The following is a 21,800-nucleotide window of genomic DNA, read 5'->3' on the forward strand; positions in this document are numbered from 1 at the left end:
CATGCCCTGGACCCTCTTTTCCCGTACCCTAGAGCCCTCATTTGTCATCTTACCTGTGCCCAATTCAAGTATTACAAAAGTATTTTGTCCTTATGATTAAACTTAAAGTTTTTGAAGTCTTTTGTTATTTTTTTTCATTTATTTTATTGATCTCAGTCGATTTTGGGTTCATTTCTTTTCTACTTCTAAGCCTAATCCAATCTTGCATACGTGCAAGCTTTCATTTTCATATTGTTATGGCTTTCTTAGTTATGATAGCTACTGTACTCGCCCAATGATGCAAACACCGGAATCTCCATCCACAACTACTCTAGCCCAAACCTTAAGAATATAGAATGCAGTTAGCCCTTCACGACTCCAAAAAAGAAAGAAAAAAAACACAGTTAGCCCTAAAAATACGGTGGACCTAGAGTAGTTGGATATCAAATATCCTACACCAAGAGGATGTGGCTTCTCATTGTTTGACATATATTTATAAATTTAATTTTAGGTAAATTACATTTTACCCGCTTAAGTTGAGAATCGATTTCAATTTCTTACATCTTTAAAACATTTCAATTTCATACATTTACTTATCATTTTATTTCAATTTCATACCTCTGTTAGAAAATCCGTTAAATGATGACGTGCTAAATATAAAATCTAATTTTATGTTGACATAGCTGCCAAATTTGTGTTACGTAGTAAAAAAATAATAAATTTTTATACATTTAAAATATTATAATAATTTACCATTAAAAATAAAATAAAATATAAAAAAACAACCCAATCCAACCCAGAAACCCATCTTCCCTCGACCAACCTCCCTCCCATCCAAAAACCCACACCACCCCCACCTCCCCCGCAACCCCCCACCCCAACTTTCTTTGTATGGAATTGCAGAGAAATTGCGAGATTCCGAGGCCCAAAATCTAGGGTTTTGTTTGGGATTGGCTTTTCTCTCGGCAAGTAAGTGCTCTAAGATAATTTTCCTTAATTTAAAAGGTGGGATTCAAATTTTGACCTTTCATTTATTAAATTTGAATATAATTTGTGTGGTTGATTTCTAGGGTTTGTGAGAATTGGGGTTGCAATTGTGATTTCGGTATGTTTAGGGTCTGCGGAATTCAAAATTGTTTCTGGGGTCGGAGAGTTTTAATTGTGGCCTGTTTGGTTGCTGAGAAAAAGGGGGAAAGAGGAGGTTTTTGGTTTGTAATTTTGCGGTGGAGGTGGGAGTGGGGTTGGGGGATTGCGGAGGAGGTGGGGGTGAGGTGGGATGGGGTGAGTTTTTGGATGGGAGGGGAGGTGAAGAGAGTGGAAGAGAGGGAGGTGGGTCGGGAAGATGGCGTCGGTGGTTGGGGACGGCGCCGGCGATGAAGACTGGGTGCGAAGGAAATGTGTGGCTTCCCGTTTTGGTCCTTGGAGAAGATGAAGGGCTGGTTGGGGTTGGGAAGTACAGCAAGGCTGAGAAAAAGCTCAGGGGATGTCGCAGGGAGCAGGGTCATCGCAGAGAGCTGGTGGGTTGAAACTTGAAGGGAAGATCAAGCTCTGAAACCCAGATCTTCGTTCTTTCCTTTTGTTTTCGTTTTTTCAAATTTTAAATAAAATATTAAATAAATTAAAATAATCTTCTAATATTTACATTATTAATAATTTATTTATTTCTTTTATCCATGCATAAAAAATTATTTTTTTGCCACGTGGCATAAATTTGACAGCCATGTCAGCATACATACATGTGAATTTCATATTTGTCACGTCATAATTTAATGATTTACTTAACAGATTTTCTAACGAATGTTTGAAATTGAAATAAAATGATAAGTAAATGTATAAAATTAAAATATTTTAAAGATATTGTAAGAAATTGAAATTAACTCGAAATCTAAAAGTGTAAAATGTAACTTACCCTTTAATTTTTCTTAGCTTTATTGTTATAAATTTTATATTTATTAAACAATGATTAGAGCCACACAGAAACCACATCTATTTTGAGCGCATAAAGGTTTGATCTTCAGCAGTAGTGTGTCTTCCTTGCACGTTCTCATGAGTTGCCATCTCAACTTGAGAGATTTTTCAATATAATAAGAATACGATATGGTATATAACGTGTCATTATATAAATAATGAGATATGTATTTTAAAAAATTTAATAACTTAAAAAATTAAATTTTTTACCACTTATATTAAAGACAGACACGTAGTATAGTATCTGTCTTCCGAGAAAAAAATATCTCCCTCAACTGCATTAAAATTGCTGACCTCCAAATTGTCAAAAACTGACAACGCCATTCCCAATTCCCATACTAATAATGTTCACGCGCATTTCTCTGGCAGTCTACAATCCACATCTCTCTCTGTCTCTCTCTGTCTCTTTATATCTAGATATGAGATCCCAACATACACATTTTCATGCACTCAACTCAACCTAGAGCCCCCCCCGCCGCGAAATGCAAAGCATTTTCACACTCAAAATGCCAAGGCTGCCCTTCTCTCCTTTCTTCCTCCTTTCTCTTCTCCTCTTTTCACTACTGTTGCCAACTGCTGCTGCTGCTGCATCATCCCCCTCATCAGCCTCTTCAGCATGCAAGTCCACCCTCTACCCAAAGCTCTGCCGTTCGATCCTCTCCACCATCCGCTTCTCACCCTCCGATCCCTACAACTACGGCAGGTTCTCCATCAAACAATGCCTGAAACAGGCACGCAAAACCTCCAAAATAATCAACCACTTCCTCAGCAAAACCAAGCACAAGTCCTTTTTCATAAACGACAGCGAGATGAACGCCCTCGAGGACTGCCAGCAATTCTCGGAGCTGAACGTGGAGTACCTGGTGGCGATCTCGACGGAGCTCAAGTCCGCCGAGTTGCTGAATGAGGAGGAGCTGGTAGTGGACTGTTGTGCTAGGATAGCACCAAATCAATTTTGGAACCAACTCAAGCTAACCCACAGGAAATATATCAAATAAAATGCAAGAACAAAATATAAAAGACACCAAGATTTTAACGAGGTTCCTCAACAGTCAGTGTAACTGGAGTACGTCCTCGGAGCAGTAGGAGCTCACCCAATAATCCACTATCAACCAAATGGGAGTTTACAAAGTGTTGGCAATCTCACAACCCTTAACCCCAATACACCCAAAAGCTCTCACACACCAAAGAAACAAATAGAGAAGAAAATATAGTGATTAATTTCTTCTCTATACAAAGCTCAAAGCTATTACAATTACTTTGATGGATGATTACTAACCAAAGAGAAGAGCACCTTCTTCTATTCGAAATGGGGTTGCTGCTCCAGATTTCTTCTTCTTCTCTGCCCTCTGTTTTCAGCTCTCACTTTCTCCTAAAGCACAAGCACTTGTCAAGTTGCAAAAGAAAAAGCCGAAACAACCCAATTCCATCTGCCTTTCAACAAAGGCTAAAACTCACGGGTGTTGATGACAACAAACACAATAATGAAAGGTGTTGTTGCTTTTCCTTTTCTCCCCAAAACAAGGAATGATGTCCACCTTTTTTCTTTTCCTTTGTTTACTAACCCAGAGTGGATGCCAAGTTGGCCATTAATTTGGCCACTATTCAACAATCTCCACCTTGGCCAAATTGTACCAAAGCCAACAAAAGTGAACATTTCTCTACCGTCTTCTCCAAATTTGCAAACCATAAGTGCCTTGATCAAAACAAAAGGTGATTCAAACGAAGAACTGAAATTCTTCAATATCACCAACCAAAGATCAAGCACACCATACCAAAGTTGGACACACAACGAACTCCACCTGCTCACAAACACCATGGTCTGAAACTGCACCAATAAACTCATTCACATAGCATGGCATATTCTCCAAGTCAAAACTGATTACAAATTTGGCAACATAGTCGCACATACCACATACGAAAATATGCCCTTCACTCAAGTTTACTATCATCACATGAGCACCAACAGGACAACCAAAATTTCAAATTCAAATAATCAGTAGGAGATCCAAAACCATACCTCAACTGGAGTCTTCAAGAAAACTAATTGCAGATGATGGAGACCAACAGACCAAATAGCAGTGGCAAACAAATCCAACCAAATGTCCATAGACCAAAGTTAGAAAGCATATAACTTGCCTTCTACAAGAGGGTTCCACACAAATGTTCTGCAGTGCATGTGGTGTATCCAAAATAGTGTGGTGCCTCACTATCCAAACTTGCAGAACTCAACAAATTGGCCCTCACAAACTCCTCCAATGTTTCCAGCAACTTGCTCCAAAGTCAACCAATGGGAGTGGAAAAAACAACCAAAAATTTCTGCCGTTGAAAAAATGCCAAAGAAAAGAAAACTTAGCCTTAGCCTTTTTTCCCTTTTCTTCCAGCCAACAACATCATTTGTCATCATGATGTCCTTCTGCCTAAACAAATGCCGAAAGAAAAAAACAACATTTTCTTTTCAATTTTCAACTGCTTCTACCTTTTCTCCTTCCCACTCAACTCGTCGACAACAGCCCACATTTTGCAGCCAGCATCTCCAATTGACCAAATACCAAAGTCATTCCTCCTGTCGAATTTTTTCAAAAAAACATATTTCACCGTCATTCGAAGATTTCATAGACATACTAGTACAAAGCCTCCAAGTCGAAACCCAGAGCTCTGATACCACTTGTTGTGCGGAAGCTTCAAATATGAAACCAAAGCTAATACGGCAAAATATGACAAGACAAATAATCCAAAAAAACACAAGGATTTATACTGGTTCGGCGTAAGCCTACATCCAGTTCCGAGACGGCGAGGAAATTCCACTAATGTCAAAAGGAGATTACAAATAGAGTTTTAACTCTCAAACCCAAATCCCACATACAACCAATAGCTCTCACTCAAACTAAGAAACAAATGGAGAAGAAGAAACACATATCAAAATCCTTCTCTCCCAAAAGCTACACAAGTAGCACCAACATCTTTGATTGAGTGATTACTAACAAAATGGGATTATTACAAATGGTGGGAAGGAGCAGCTCATATTCAAATGGGAGAGCCGAATGCTCTCCCTGGTTTCTCTCATCTGCCGCTCCCCCCACATCCGAAAACAATGAGCTCTTCTCCCTATATACCAAAAAGAAAAGGCTCTCTTTCTTCTCTTTCTCCTAAAGCACAAGCACTTGTCAAGTTGCAAAAGAAAAAGCCGAAACAACCCAATTCCATCTGCCTTTCAACAAAGGCTAAAACTCACGGGTGTTGATGACAACAAACACAATAATGAAAGGTGTTGTTGCTTTTCCTTTTCTCCCCAAAACAAGGAATGATGTCCACCTTTTTTCTTTTCCTTTGTTTACTAACCCAGAGTGGATGCCAAGTTGGCCATTAATTTGGCCACTATTCAACATGGACAAGGTGCGGACTCTGCTGAGCGGCGTTGTGACCAACCAGCAGACTTGTTACGATGGGCTTGTGGTATCCAAGAGCACTGTTTTTGGAAACAATACTGCTTTGGCCGTGGCTTTCTCTAATAATGTTACCCAGCTATATAGTGTGTCGCTTGGGTTGGTCACGCATTCCTTGGCTCGTAATCTCAAAAAACATAAGAAAGGCAGTAACGGCTCCGGCACCAAAAATGTCCTCAAATTCCGGGAACCACTTGAAACTTTCATTAAGGTAGGCTTTTGAGTTCATTTTCTACCCATTTCTATTTATTTTTCAATTTTTTATTTTTATTTTTTTTGTGATAATTTTGATATTTGTTTATCCTAGTTAAAGTTCTAATTGATAAAATCTTGTAGCATATCTGATACTGATAGTCAGAGGCCACATGCTTATAGTTTTGTTGGAATATTGGGTAATAAAATCTTGTTCAAGATCTATGCATAGAGGGATTTTTCAATGTGACTGATACATATGGTGATATATCACGTGTTATTATATAAATTGTAAGATAATAACTTAAAAAATAAAAAATTTCATCACCTATATAAAAACACATAATGTACCATCCATATTTTCGTCACAATAAAAAATTTCTGAAACCATATGCAATTATAATTCGGAACCTAACATTACGTGTCATTATATTTTTATAAAGGTGCCAGAATGGCAGGTACAATATATAGGATCTGGGGATGTAACACCAGATTCCAACAAACAAGGCAAGACATATTTACATAACGCTGTGGGGGTCGGAAAAAAATTATAGAGTAAAGTAGTTTGACTTACAAATGGGCAAAATACTTTAATTTTTATTATTGTGGGGTTGGATGAATCTTATGTTAGTTCTAAAACGATCAAGTTATATTTGCATAACACTATCATATTGGTCATTTTACAAACAAAGGTCAATATTTTATATTTGAAATACACATCTAACGAGTGCATGACGACATTCGAAGAGTAAGAATAAATCTCATCTTATATTGCCACATTGACTTCACTTAACTTTTCCTTTTCATTTAATTAATTAGAAAGAAGTTGTAAATTCATTGTTACACTATATATTAGAGTTTTCCTAATAAAAAGAACAATTGAGTTTTTTAATTAACTTGTATATTTTTTGGATAATCTTACCATTCAAATTGTGAGTTTTGCTTTTATAAAACCTTAATTAGTATAGGATACCAAAATTTTAATTATTTTTTTTTATACTAAAATTTTAATTAACTTGTATCCTTTTCATTCATCCGATTGTTTAATGGACGATATATTTTTAGGGAAGTGATTATCACACATTTCTTTAGCTTCTCACTCATCCTTTTTTATTTTTAACTATTAGATTGAATATATCATACTAAATCAACAGTCATAATTAAACATGGACGTATAAAAGATTAAAAAAAATATGTGTGTATCATTTCTCATACCTTAAACCAGTTAAAGCTACACCCAACCTTGTCCAAATAGTATTAAAAAAATGTGTATTAAGTAAGTTGAATGTGCATATCCACTATCCAATGGTCCACAAAGATCTCAGTTTAGGGTATTAATTGTTTATTCAAGTCAACTGGGTCTTTCGTGTGATTGAAGTAGCTAGGTCTGGAGTAATGGAGTCAACTGCTTAATAAGAAGGCTTGGCCAAAGTGCCCATGTCAATTATTGTGCGGGACTTGTAAGCAAGTGATGTCACATGGTTTCTGCATGTCGCGAGGCATTTGCACCGCCAATGGCGTCCCCCATCAATTCCAGCACGCCACCGCCACCACCACCACCCATCCTTTTACTTTCTGGTGGTCAACTCCCCTCCCATCTCATATGACATAATAAAAGTTAATACTCTTTAACACATGTTATCAAGGTAATAAGTATATTGATAAATGACTGTGGTAATACGTATATTTCAAAGGTTGGTCTTGATATTGTGTTAATTATGTTTTGATGTTCCAAAAATGCTTAAATTTTAGCTATGCGTGTTCAAAAATACTTGGTGTCCAAAGATGGCATGTTAAACAGAACCACAGTTATCGATAAAAGAACAAGTGATTACGTAGAGATTTGTGAGTAACTAAGGAAGAATTAATTTGAATCAGTAATTAAATTGCAGGCAGTTCGGAAAAGTTCTGGAAAAAAATCGACGACTCCCGAAAGAGGTGAGAGGATTCTTGAAGAAATGGAGAGTAGTGGTATTCTGGTTAATGGCACAGTGATTGTGAGTCCATACGGTACTGACAACTTCACATCGATTGGAGATGCCATTACTTCTGCTCCCGAGAACTTACAGGCTGAAGATGGCTACTTTGTGATCTATGTTAAAGGAGGATACTATCAAGAGTACATTGTCATCCCCAAACACAAGACTAACATAATGCTGCTAGGAGATGGTATTAATAACACTGTCATTACCGGAAACCATAGTTTCGTCGATGGTTGGACTACCTTCAACTCTTCAACCTTTGGTACGAATTACATTTCTGCTAGCTCTCTCTTCCGGCCCTCCTGATATTAAAGTATGTATCAAAACTATTTTGAATCACATTCATCCCATCAAAACTCGAGTAGGGACTTGAGAAAAACTTGAAGGGGAGCTATTCTCGTCACGTGACAATGTTGAGTGACAAAATAGTTTCAGTTGAAACATGACACGTATCAAAATTTGATGATAAGTTTGTATATCTTAAACACGTCATTTTTTGAGCTCAATTATTGTGCCAATATACTCGAGAACAACTCTACATGCATGGGTCATAATTTTGAAGCTATTACATTTGTTTTACTTCATTATTCTTAGTCTGACACTCAATGTTGTTCTGTTGCAGCTGTTTCTGCTGAGCGATTTGTAGCCATAGATATTACATTCAGGAACACTGCAGGTCCAGAAAAGCACCAAGCGGTAGCTGTAAGAAACAATGCTGACCTCTCCACATTTTACAGATGCAGTTTCGAAGGCTATCAGGACACACTATATGTACATTCCCTAAGGCAGTTCTACAAGGAATGTGACATATACGGAACTGTAGATTTTATTTTTGGAAATGCTGCAGCCGTCTTCCAGAGTTGCAACTTATACGCTCGAAAACCGATGCCTAACCAGAAGAACGCCTTCACAGCGCAGGGACGAACTGACCCAAATCAAAACACCGGAATCTCCATCCACAACTGCACAATTGAAGCTGCGCCGGACTTGGCAGCGGACCTCAACTCCACATTGAATTTTCTGGGAAGGCCTTGGAAGGTGTTTTCTAGGACTGTTATCATGCAGTCTTACATTGGCCCTCTGATCAGCTCAGTTGGATGGTTGGAATGGAATGGGACCGTTGGATTGGACACGCTGTTTTATGGTGAGTTTCAGAATCACGGTCTGGGGGCAAACACGACGGGGAGAGTACAATGGCCTGGTTACAGTCTGATGAATGTTACTCAAGCTGTGAATTTCACTGTCCTTAATTTCACATTGGGTAATACTTGGTTGCCCGACACCGATATACCCTTCTATGAAGGATTGCTGAATTAGTGTGTACTTAAAACTTCTCAACTTCCAAATGAAAATTAATCTTTCTAGTTACTACTGATTATTGTATTCAGTACCGTTAAAACATTCTAATCATTCATTATCTTAATTTCATGGCATTCATTCATGTTCAACATATATATCCTCGGTTCATAATTGCGGCTTCTAGGTAGCTAGTGTTCTACAAACAGATGCTAATAGAACTACAAGGAAATATGAATTATGAAATGTCAAACATGTTGGACTTTATATTTATGTGTGTGTGTTTATATATATTAATTTCAACAATTGCATCAAAAAAATAAATTGTATATCACAATTTGCTGTGCGAAAACAATGAAAAAGTATAAGAAGACAGACAAAACAATCATGATAAAAAAGGGAAATGAAAAATAATACATTGGGAAAAAACAACTTTTGTTCATGGAATTATCAAATATATTGGTCAGAGGTTCGATTTGTAGGTAACACCAGCATCAGAGATCCACTTAGTTCCTTGGAGAAATGAATGCACCGTAAATTTGCCGGCTGCTTTTTGGTTGATGGATCTCAACCCCTTCCATTTAACTCAATTCTTTGTGGAAGAACCAGGTCCAAAATTTTGAAATTCCGAGTAAAATATGGTGTCCGGAGCGCTTGTGCCCACCCATGGCATCCATCCATTAGGGTTGATGAGGCTTCCCATGTATGTTTGCATGTACACAGTTGTGGAGTGATTCTTCCATGGCTTCCCGAGGTAAGTTTTGACCCGGGACAAGTCTCCAAAGGGCGATATGCTGCAATTATGAATTGAAATTCCTGTATTTTGATTGGGATCAATTTTCCCTTGAGCTGTGATGGTGTTCTGCTGGCCTGGCATGGGAACTTTGGCCATTATGTTGCAGTTCTGGAGCACAACTGCTGAGTTCCCGAAAATGAAATCAACCGTTCCATAAATGTTGCATTCGCGGTAGAACTGGCGATTGGAGTGAGCATAGAGAGTGTCCTGGAATGCATCGATGTGGCACCTATAGAAGACTGACTGATCGGCAGTTGACATCAAGGCCACTGCCTGGTGCTTGGCTGGTCCGGCAGTGTTGCGAAATCCAATGTCCCGAGCAATGAATCCCCTTCCAAAAACGGCTGCACACAAAGAAAAATGTTTCTGTTACCATTATGTAATAAAACATTTACCGGCAACATTACTGATCATATCTCTCACCGAGCGGAGACTCATTTGCACGAGTAGAGTCCCGACATAGGTCTCAATATTTAAAAGAGACATGTCAGTAATGTGTTCAGTAAATATGCGAGCTGTGCAAAAAGATTTATCGAACTGTAAATGAAAGTCAAATGAAAGTTTACCGAACGTGGCAGTGGAAAATGTGGGAGTTCCATCCACAACGTTGAGTTTGGCAGATACAATAGTTGCAGTCGAACCATCACCGACCACCAAAACATTCCACTTGGATTTCTCAACTCTCACATTCCCGTAATAAACCCCCTTCTTCACGTAGATGATTGTTCTCTTCTTGCTTTTATTCGGGACAGCCTTCAGTGCATCGTGAATTGTTTTGTACTTGCCACTGCCATCACGCGCCACAACAATGTCTGCCTTCTTCCTCAAATCCGAATTTTGAAGCAGCTTGCGGTCCTTCCGATGCAGCCACTCTGGCACACCCTGGCTGTAGCTATCTGTGGGGTCGGGGTGTGTCAGCAGTCGCCTTAGCTTGACCGAGTTAAGGATTTTGGAAATCCAAGAGACTATGGCAAGACTGTTGCTAGTTAACTCAGTAGAGTTCTTCAAGTAGCCGATAACTTTATCCTTGAGTTCGCCTTTTACTTCATCAAAACCTTCAATGCAAGTCTGCTGATATGTGCCTGAAGAGCTCAGCCAAGTCTTGAGATCATCAAACACATCAACCAACGAGTTAGCGCTGGACAACGTGTCGTTGAGCTGATCCAATGCCAGACTCAAAAGGTCTTGACAATCTTTCAAAGCTGCCGCGGACTTTCTGTCCTTGGCAGTAGCATTAAGAACCCCATCAGCCGAAAAATGACTAGCGGCTTTCGTCAGTTCATTGTTCGCCACCTGAACAGCCAACTTGAAAAGCTCCTCAGGCTTAACATTGTTGGAGTTAACCAGAGGACCAAGACTGCTGTAACACGAATTCCCACCAGATTTATTATGAACGGTGGTTCCAACCACAGCAGCAACAACGATACAGACAAGAACTATGGATGATAGGCTTATGATGGCAACTCTTTTTCGAGTTTTCCGATGAGCGTCGAGCCGGGCTTGCTCGGATTCATCAACCTTTCCATAGGATTTGAAGGAAGACATAATGCTTAATTATTTTTCTATGGGGTTGAGATTTGCATGAGGGATGGTGGGCTGGGTGTGTTTATATATATGGAGGGTTTAAATAAACATATTGGTAGCCTAACGCGGTGGTACGTGCTTTGCACTATACTATTTTTGATAGCATTCAACTGGTGGAGTGCTTGACATGTTATTGGAGGCTCAAGTCATACATTCATAGATTTGCCTAGTAGAAGTATTTTTCGTGCACTCGGTTTTCCTCCGCCGAACACATCGAAAATTATTAAATGAATATGGTGTTTTTGACTTTATCTTACTTCTTAGATATGTATATAAGCGTTATTTATAAACTTGCTATTAGATTGTATAGGAAATACAAGTATTGTGATCTTGCACTGTACATACATGTACCACATGGTTGTACTGTAGGATTTGCCAACAATACTTGCAACTAATCGAATCTAACTTTCAATTTTAATTAAAATATTCGAGTGCTTCATAACTTTCATCAAAAGAAAAGTCAAAGGATAACAAGATGAAAATCCCAATTATTGTGATGGAAAATGATATCCTCACCAGATCCTTTTCTTGAAGATCCAGAGGATTCTGTGATCGTGATTGTTCATCGTATATCGTGCGATCAGAAATCATTTGAAATTTAAAATTTAAAAATAAATATAAATAGTACCTAACGAAAATTGACCGCACAATGTACGATAAATGATCACGATCACGGGATCCCCCAGATCCCCAAGGCAAGGATCATTTTCCTATTGTGATGGTTGCAACAGACAAAGATCATCTCCGGATCCTCTTTGTAGGAATCTAAGGATCAATGAATCGTGCGGTAAATTTCATTAGGTACTATTTATATTCAATTTTATATTTTATATTTTTAATAATTTCTAACCGCAAGATGTTTGATGAACAAACACGATTGATTGATCCTCTAGATTCCCATAAAGAGGATCCGGAGAGGATCCTATTCCGATTGCAACGACTACGCTTGGCAAATGGGTGGGTCGTGTTCGTATCATTTTCATGTCATACCAGTTATTTTCACATACGTGTCATGGAAAACTTGTTATCTTACCAGGGTTCTTAATAGGTGACATGATAACAATCTGATTCGTTAATAAATCGTGTCATTTTGTGTCGGGTTAACAGGTTATGCAGGAAACTGTCATGCTTAATGCTTAAGATTTGGCAAACAATATCTTATCAAGTTATTAACGGGTGACCTGATAACGACTTAACTCATTAACGGATTACCCGATAATGATCTGATTCGTTAAAAGGTTGACCCAAAACTTAGTATTTTGTGTCGTTTCGTATTGAATTAATGGGTCATGCAAAAAATTATCAAGCTTAGCAACAACCATACACCTGGTAATACTAACAATATTGCTAAAATTTCATATGTAGTATTTTGCAGAAATCATAAATTTAAGATTACAATGTCTCAAAAATTTTCTGAACTTTTGTATAAATTGAGGCTAGTTAATTGTTTGCTCCATCATAGTTCAACATCTTTTCATACAGTTGAATATTGTGTACTTGTGAATAATGGCATAAGCTTAAAATAAATTAAAATTTATAATTTCATAACACGTATGTCGTACAAATTTGAAGAGAAAATTTAGTTCTCAACTGTCGGGGCAGACAATGAAGGAGAAACTGTGATTGCAACACATCTGTTCCAAATTTTGTTACTCTTTTCGAAAACTCGAGATCTGTCGACATTAGGTTGATACCCTAGAGACCAGTCGAGAAACAGTTGATGGCATGGTTTTTTCGCATGCACAATATGCCGGCAACAATTATCGCTGACAGTTTCACCTTTGGAAATATGGTTGACAAGTTCCAACCCACAGTTTTTGCTGAAATGTATTCTACAGTTATCCAAGGCCTTCTGGTTTGAAACCTTCACAGGGTATATAGAAGACGAAGGAGAAAGTGCGACTGCAACACATCGGTTCCAAACTTTGGTACTATTTGCCAAAAACTGAGGTTTTTCAGCGTTGGATAAAGAGTCAAGAGCGTTGGCGACGAAGAGATCCTGACATGTTTTGCCCAAAGACACAAGACCGCGACAACAAGCATCGCTTACAGGTGAACCTTCGAAAACACTGTCGCCCACTTCATAACCACATTTTTCTGTGAAATGTTGTGAGCGTTCATCCATGGTTGAGAAAGCAAAAACCATTCCGAATGGGCTCGCCAAAAGAAAAACTATTAAAATTGGAAACATATTTAGTCCGGCCATAGTACTTTACCAAATTTATTAAATTTCAATTTCTCAGGATGTGAATGAGCTCTTGGATGTGGATGGAGTTGATGTTTACAACCTCGTTATTTATAAGTGTGTTTTGTTAAGGTGCATGCTGTTTGAAATATGACAACGCTTTCATTTAGTACAATAATAATGATGAAAGTTTCTTCTACTAATTATGTTCAGTTTTAATAAATTGTTACATTTTAATGTAGATAATATCGTTTGTTAAAAAAAAATTAATTAAATTTAAAAAAAAAACTTTGTCCAGCCACATGTACTATACAACATCACATATATGTGACGCATTTGTAAGGCGTCACTTACTCTCTCTTTATGTGACCCGCAATTTTCACAAACCTGAACTACAACTTCAAGGGTGCGGCTCGGAAGTTGATCCTCTAGACTGATTCGTGGTGGTGGTGGCATCGCCTTCCATGATCAGATTTGTTGAGGCTCTGCCTTTCCTTAGCAGCGGATCTCACTAGAAAGGGTAAAGTTATAAGTGCAGATGAGCCAACCGGTGGATTTTGTTCTCTAATTAGTGCATGTTTGTTTGTACTACATGATGTCTTGCCTAGCGAGTAATGTGGCATCGCTTGTCAGCGATGGTTTTTATGCGGTTTTGCTTGTTGGCAGTGACATAGTACAAGAATAGTGATTTTTAGGAGCGGCGGATTAGAGGGGATAGAAGGATTTGCCCTATTAATCTTCATTTGGGATGGAAATATACATTTGTCTCTTTTAATTTTGTCTCTTTTAATTGTAATAGAGGTGAAACAATAAATGCCCCTATTAGTGCTATTACTTTTAAGGGCAAAAAAATAGAAACTTTAACGAAAAGTTTCTGATATTGTTCACTTTAATGAAAAATCACATTTTTACACTAAAAAATCAATCATGATACTATTTACTTTACCCTTTATTTTGTTTTTATCGTTACAACTCAAAGTTTTCAAACCATGCGAGAGAGACTTGTGGGTGGAGTTGTCGTGAATGGTTATTAAGTTGATGCCATCAATTCGGCATTGGATTATTATTTTTATTTTATTTTATTTTATTGAGTTATTTTTGTTTGCCGATGTGGCAAACATGATTGGACAATATGTAGGGATCAGGATCCTCTCTTAATCTAAGGATGAGGATCCTCATGATCAAGGGATGAGGATCCTCATGATCAAGGGATGTGGGCCGTTGGATTTTCATCCAACGATTATAATTATTATAATTTTAAAGGGATCCTCCTGTTTGTAGCCGTTGGATTTTCATCTAACGATCCACATCGCTTGGTCATGAAGATCCTCATCCTTAGATTATGAGAGGATCCTGGTCCCAACATGTAGGGCCTTAATGGTCATTTTCAAAAAGGATAAGTTCGTTATTAAAATTTTTATTATAATGTGACCAGAGAAATAAAACAATGGGATGGTTTAGCATCACTCCTTTTAGTTCTTTACGTAGCTATGATTTTTTCAGCATTTTATGTCGAAGAGTATATAAATTATATCAACAATCTATAAATAAATTAAAAAATACATTGAATTCTATCTTTTAGATCTTTACCAACTGTTGAGATTAAAAGCTTATGTAAGATTATTATAAATAATAGCAAAATTTCATTCTAATTCTTGGAAAACATGACTTTTAGATTAAAATCTTGTGTGAGATTAAAAGCATATGTAAGATTATTATAAATAATAGCAAAATTTTATTCTCTGAATACATTTAATTACCTCATTTATTAAATATGTGTAATGTTTTATTTCTCATTTTCTTTCTAATTTTTACTTTATTCATCATAATATAATTTGTTGTAGACATTTAGATAAACTAATTTTTTTCTTTTTTATAAAATATTCTAATACACTTAGTATTCTTCATTTAAGCACATTAATTCATTCGATATATTCGGTATTTCATTTATGTACAACATTTAATTAGTATTTTTTTAAGGTCGAATTAATATATTATATCTCGATATAAACATTTAGGGATACTAATTCTTTTTTATATATTTTCAGTACCGTTATGTATTTACATATTTTTCTTATGTGTCATTAAATGTTTTCTCAATTAGGTACATTTATAAGGATATAACTAAAGGAAGTTAAACAAAATTAATAAATCCAAATATTTAATAAAAGGTATTAAATAAAATCCACATTAAAGGACCAGAAGCAATATCTAATCTAATACTAGATCTTAATTAAATCTGATTCTTTTTAAGAATTAACGTTCAAAAACCCCTAATATGGCAATGTACATCTGGGTTGTTAATCATATATAGTGATATATTAATTGTTTTTAATAAATAAGCTAATTACGTATCCATACCAGCCATATTAATTAAGCTTACATATTTTATCCCGCGTCAAGTCAAAGACATGTATAAGTATCAAAACAGGTGGATGGCTATTTTTGGAAAATTCGAAAAACTAGCCCATGGTTTTCCCTATATAGAATTTTAGGCAACATTTTTAACTTGTAATAATCTAGTTAAAAGATAAAGTGAAAATACAAAGCTACTCTTATCTTAAACCTCCAACTTTTCTCTCTCTTCAAGCGAAATACTAAGACATTTGACTTGAAGTGAGTAATAAGGTTAAAAAAAATAAAAAACGTGCGCTTATCATTTCTCTATTAGGATTTATAATAACACGAGATAAATAATATGAGAAGTTTTTAAACTGCATGATTTTTTAGCTCCAAACGCGATTACAATTGATGGAATGTGTATTTTGAGTTTGTAATTTTATGAAATTGTCACATTTTGATGACAAAAGAATAATGATTATATAATAATAATATACTCACACATGAAGGCATGTAAGCTAAAATTTATGTTTGGTTTTTAGTGCGAGTTTTAGTTTAGAGAAGAGAAGCCTTTCCGTTATAAAAAATAATATAATATATTTTTATTTTATCAACATGAACAGCGGGACTATTCGTGTTATGCAAGTTACTCTTATAAAAATAACTCCCAGTGCCAAGTGTTAGAAGCGGTTATAACGCATGCTGGCTGTAGTTAAATAGCACACCCTCCGACAAAGAAGTCACTTTTGCTTCTTAGCTTTGTCTCTCTTTTTCCTCTTCCATTTCTGTCTCTTCAGGTCAGTACACCACCTCTCTATCTCACTCTCTGAGGAATCAGAGGGTGTTGAGGAGGAGGAGCTTCCATCCCTCCGCCCCTACCTACCCATCAATTAGGTACCTTCGTTTTCTGCCTTTTTATTTATTTATTTAAACTGCATGTTTCATTTCTCAGTCTTCTTGTCTATACAATTAAATTAATAGTAGAATTGATATATTTTTATTTTATTCATCTTATGATTTTTCATGGATTTTTTATGGTTGATCTCTGTGCTAATGCTATCTGGTTATTCTCCTGGTATGTATGTTATATTGTAGTTCCTTTAGTTGCAGGTCCTGGGTGTGAGAATTTACCATTCTTTTTCTGTTTGATCCTTTTTATTTTGAAACTTTAACGGAAAGCTTTGGTACAATTTATTTTAACGAAAATTCATATTTTTACACTAAATCAAATCTTGGTACTATTTTATTTTGTCCTTATCGTTAAAAATCAAAGTTTTCAAGTCATTTTCATTCATTTTTCTTTTTATTTTTCGTGTTTTTCTTTGAATTTTTTTCTTCTGGAATTTTGTATTTGTATGGGTTTGTTTTTATTTTTTTAAGAGCAAACTACACTAAGGGGAGGGGTGGGTTGAGGAGGAAGGCCTTAACCACGGGGCAATCCACTTATGATCCGAAAAGCCGCCACCCCGAATTTCTGTATCTATGTTAAATAATGATTAAACGATTTAACAAGTGAATTATTGTTGCTTAGATAGGTGGAATATGTGCTGCAAACCTCCATTATATCTAGCTATAGCATTTTGAGTTAAATCAAGAAAATCAGTAACATGGTTTTGTGAAAAAAAATGAAACTGAATAGTTGTGATCTGTTTTTTCATTTGCCTTTTTGTTTTTGACTATATTTTCTCGGTTATTCGAAACATCATCTTTTGTTTTTGGTTTGTGACTGATGTTGTTGCTTTTATGCATAAGGCCCTTGTATTATGGTTTTGCTTTGGATTTTTCCGTCTTTTTTTGTGTTGAAAACAAAAACACGGAGATCAGTTGCGTTTCTTTGTTTGTTGATTTACTTTTTTGATTCATGATCATTTAACATTTATGCTTTGCTGGTCTAAGTGGTTCTGACTTCTTCAATGTACTACTTGTTATGTTTGCAGTTAATCGTATTCGTGAAATTATGAACTTTGCCTTGTTTTTTCTTGCATTGAATAAAAGTTGTTATTGCTAGTTCTGTTCTTGATCTACCATATGCGACAATTGCGGGTTTAACTGACTTATTCGTAATTATTATTTGCAGAAGATTTTATTTCTTTTCGGGGTTGAGTATCATTTAAAGAGTAAAAGGGTGGTGAAGTTGACGTGGACTGCATTTAATTACCCCGTTGTTATATATTTGTATACAATCATTGTTGTTCTTTGTGTTGGTGCTGGATGGAGATCTTTGAGGAACTGGGGTTCAGTGGCGATCTTGACTTTCTTTCGGCTGCCCTTGAGGAAGATGAGGCAGCCCCAGAGCATGATCCAGAGGCAACAGAGGAGGATAGCAGCAATGAAGAATTGGGGGTTGATGAGCTTGAGAAGAGGGTGTGGAAATATAGAATGCAACTGAAGCAGCCTAAGGAACAAAATAAAGGAACAGAAGGAGCTGACAATGCAAGGCAGTGCCAACCAAAGGAACAATCTCACAGGAAGAAGATGTCACGGGCACAAGATGCAATCCTGAAATATATGTTAAGAATGATGGAAGTTTGCAAAGCTGAGGGTTTTGTTTATGGGATTGTCCCCAAAAAAGGTAAACCAGTGACTGGTGCTTCTGACAATCTTCGCGAATGGTGGAAGGGAAAAGTAAGATTTGATCGTAATGGCCCCGCTGCAATTTCTAAGTATCTGGCTGAACATTCAATCCCTGGGAAGAATGAAGACTCCAATGCAGTGGCATCAACTCATCACACCTTACAGGAGCTCCAAGACGGCACTCTTGGTTCACTTTTGTCGGCTTTGCTGCAGCACTGCAATCCACCCCAAAGACGTTTCCCCTTGGACAAGGGTGTTGCCCCACCTTGGTGGCCCACTGGCAATGAGGAATGGTGGACTCAATTTAATCTGCCCAAGGATCAGGGTCCTCCCCCATACAAGAAGCCTCATGATCTGAAGAAGGCTTGGAAGGTGAGTGTTCTCACAGCTGTGATAAAGCACATGTCGCCGGATATTGCCAAGATCCGGAAGCTTGTTCATCAGTCTAGATGTTTGCAGGACAAAATGACTGCTAAGGAGAGCACCACTTGGCTAGCCATCATTAACCAGGAGGAAAATTTGGCTCAGATGTTATATCCTGATAGATTTCCACCTCCATCACCTCTTTTGAGTGAGTCTTTCGTAATCAGTTGTACCAGTGATTATGATGTTGAAGTGGTTGATGACGAACAGAATAATGAAGTTCTTTTTAATCACTTCAATACTGAAACCGCTGGACAAAGAGATGTACCGATGCATCATATTAAGGGAGAGCTGGTTGAGACCAATTCAAACTTTGGTCAAAAGAGGAAGCAGCTGCCTGAAGAGCCACACATGATTCTAAATCATCAGATTTACACCTGCGAATATCAGCATTGCCCTTATCATGATTATCGCCTAGGCTTTCTCGACATAACTGCAAGAAATAATCACCAGTTGACTTGTTCACACAGGAATAATTCTTCACAAGTGTTTGGAATGTCACACTTTAATTGTAACAGTGACAAACTTGGGGGCTCTCTACCCGCTTCCCAACCTATTCCAGCTATTCAACAACCAGTGAAGCAGACAAGTTGTTTGAATGCTTCGGGACATGGAGTTGCTGGGGATGGGCAGAAAATGATATCTGAGCATGTGTCATTCTATGATAGTAATATTCAGCAGAGCAAGAACTCGGATCCTGGAAGTCTCAATGGTATAGAAGACAACAACCAGCATCAGGTGAATTATCAATTTCCGATGAATGATAACGTCTTTGATCAGGGGGTGGTTATGGGACCCAACATGTCTGAACCGTCACCTATGGTCCTATACCTATGCTTCCTCCAGCTACTCAAGCTGTTTCAGCTCTCTTCTTTGATCAAGGGGTGGATATGGGACCCAACATATCTGAAGCGTCGCCTATGCCTATGTTTCCTCCAGCTACTCCAGCTCCTCCTGCTCTCTTCTTTGATCAAGGGGAGGTTATGGGACCCAACACATCTGAAGCGTCATCTATGCCTATGCTTCCTCCAGCTACTGGAGCTACTCCAGCTCCTCAAGCTCTCTTCTTTGATCAAGGGGTGCTTATGGGACCCAACTTGTCTGAAGCATCACCTATACCTATGCTTCCTCCAGCTACTCCAGCTCCTCCAGCTCTCCTCCTTGATCAAGGGGTGGTTATGGGACCCAACATATCTGAAGCGTCACCTATGCCTATGCTTCGTCCAGCTACTCCAGCTCCTCCAGCTCTCTTCTTTGATCAAGGGGTGGTTATGAGACCCAACATGTCTGAAGCGTCACCTATACCGATGCTTCCTCCAGCTACTCCAGCTCCTCCAGCTCTCCTCCTTGATCAAGGGGTGATTATGGGACCCAACATGTCTGAAGCGTTGCCTATGCCTATGCTGCGTCCAGCTACTCCAGCTTCTCCAGCTCCTCCAGCTCTCTTCTTTGATCAAGGGGTGGTTATGGGACCCAACATGTCTGAAGCGTTACCTATGCCTATGCTGCGTCCAGCTACTCCAGCTCCTCCAGCTCTCTTCTTTGATCAAGGGTTGGTTATGGGACCCAACATGTCTGAAGCGTCGCCTAAACCTATGCTTCCTCCAGCTACTCCAGCTTCTCCAGCTTCTCCAGCTCCTCCAGCTCTCTTCTTTGATCAAGGGGTTGTTATGGGACCCAACATGTCTGAAGCGTCACCTATGCGGATGCTTCCTCCAGCTACTCCAGCTCCTCCAGCCCAATTCACCAAAACTCAGTTTGATCCGTGCAACTTATTTGATTATCCATTTGGTAACCATCCCTATAATGCTGACAACTTAGGATTTGGCACCAGCTTGCCGCAAGGTGACTATAATGTTGACTCGCTGCTGGAGCAAGGTCCATTTTGGATGTGTTGAAGCTGGGTTTTCTTACATTGACTGCTCCAATATATGAATAAGGATGTTCATATGTTAGTGGGCGGGAGAGTGAGGTTATCTCAGCACAGTTCAGGTTTTCTAGACACAGTTCAGATTATCTCGACCAGTTCAGATTATCTCGAGATAATTCAGGTTTTCTTTAGGTTTTCTAGACACAGTTTAGCATCCGATTGGGTGAAAGTTCTCAAGTTAGTTGTTCAGTTTCATCGGTCGGACCCTCAACAACTTTGGGGAGTTTCTCTAACTGCAAATTTGTCATCCAAGTATAGGATACATAGTTGTACTCAGTGCAGTACTTCAGTTGAAATGGTTTAGACACAGTTTTGGGATGATAAAGTCATCGTTGGCATGTATTTATTTAATGCAATCTATACATACATTTATGTATGGAGAAAGACTTACATGAAACAGGTTCACTGTCACAGTGACTTCCGGTTCTAATAAAACGATGAAATGTGTGAGTTTTTCAACACTAACATTGTATTATTGGATTAGAACATCACGTGGCAGTAAAACTATTTCATGTTGGTCGCTCTCTCTTTGATATATGTGCGTCTTATGCCAACAATTTTCATTCTGGCTTGTGTACTTAAATTAGGTGCCCAAGTCAAATTTGTTTCTCCTTGGACAAGGACGTGCATGAGGTGCACAGTTATGACAGGGTCATGTGTCTTTAAATAAAAGATATGTGATGTGTCTTGTGACGGTACATACGTGTTATACGATACATACATATCATGTAAGTTGTTTTTATATGAATTGTCCTCGTATTATTCAATGAGACGAATGAAGTTGGCCCCTCCAAGCCATGATGTTTTGTAGTTATATCAATCACAATGGTCTTTTGATGTTAGGAGTCCTGGGACTGGGAAAAACAAATCACGAAGAGACATAAAACTGGTCAAAGTTAGGCAAAGTATTTTGAAAGGTAGTCTCTATCACAATGTGGTAGCTAAACTGCGAAACTACTTCTATATCGGCACACGTAATTATAAATATTGTAAATATCATGTTATCATATACAGGCTCTTTAAGGGAATGAATTCTTATTTGTTTCGAAAAATAAAAATTAGTTGTGGGGTCTACTCTATATTGAATTTCAACAATCCGAATCGT

General features: G+C 37.8%; 1 protein-coding gene and 2 pseudogenes across 1 annotated transcript; 2 read left to right on the plus strand and 1 right to left on the minus strand.

Moving 5' to 3' along the window:
- The first annotated feature begins 2,036 nt into the window (after window positions 1-2,036).
- On the plus strand, window positions 2,037-8,974 carry LOC137734692 (probable pectinesterase/pectinesterase inhibitor 47). Its single transcript, XM_068473952.1, has 4 exons — window positions 2,037-2,858; window positions 5,332-5,604; window positions 7,478-7,829; window positions 8,190-8,974. Exons 1-4 carry the CDS (start codon window positions 2,430-2,432, stop codon window positions 8,882-8,884), a joined length of 1,749 nt encoding a protein of 582 aa, XP_068330053.1. The 5' UTR covers window positions 2,037-2,429; the 3' UTR covers window positions 8,885-8,974.
- Window positions 8,975-9,326: 352 nt separating this feature from the next.
- Window positions 9,327-11,204, minus strand: LOC137733386 (putative pectinesterase/pectinesterase inhibitor 24; annotated as a pseudogene).
- Window positions 11,205-16,522: 5,318 nt separating this feature from the next.
- On the plus strand, window positions 16,523-21,362 carry LOC137734138 (ETHYLENE INSENSITIVE 3-like 1 protein; annotated as a pseudogene).
- The last annotated feature ends 438 nt before the right edge of the window (window positions 21,363-21,800 follow it).

Source organism: Pyrus communis, chromosome 5 (genome assembly GCF_963583255.1).
Source record: "Pyrus communis chromosome 5, drPyrComm1.1, whole genome shotgun sequence".
Lineage (NCBI taxonomy): Eukaryota > Viridiplantae > Streptophyta > Magnoliopsida > Rosales > Rosaceae > Pyrus > Pyrus communis.

Coding starts and splice junctions, on each gene's coding strand:
- LOC137734692 (XM_068473952.1), top strand. CDS start 2,430: ATGCAAAGCATTTTCACACTCAAAATGCCAAGGCTGCCCTTCTCTCCT. Junction 2,859..5,331: donor CCGAGTTGCTGAATGAGGAG/GAGCTGGTAGTG, acceptor TGGCCACTATTC/AACATGGACAAGGTGCGGAC. Junction 7,830..8,189: donor CTTCAACTCTTCAACCTTTG/GTACGAATTACA, acceptor GTTCTGTTGCAG/CTGTTTCTGCTGAGCGATTT.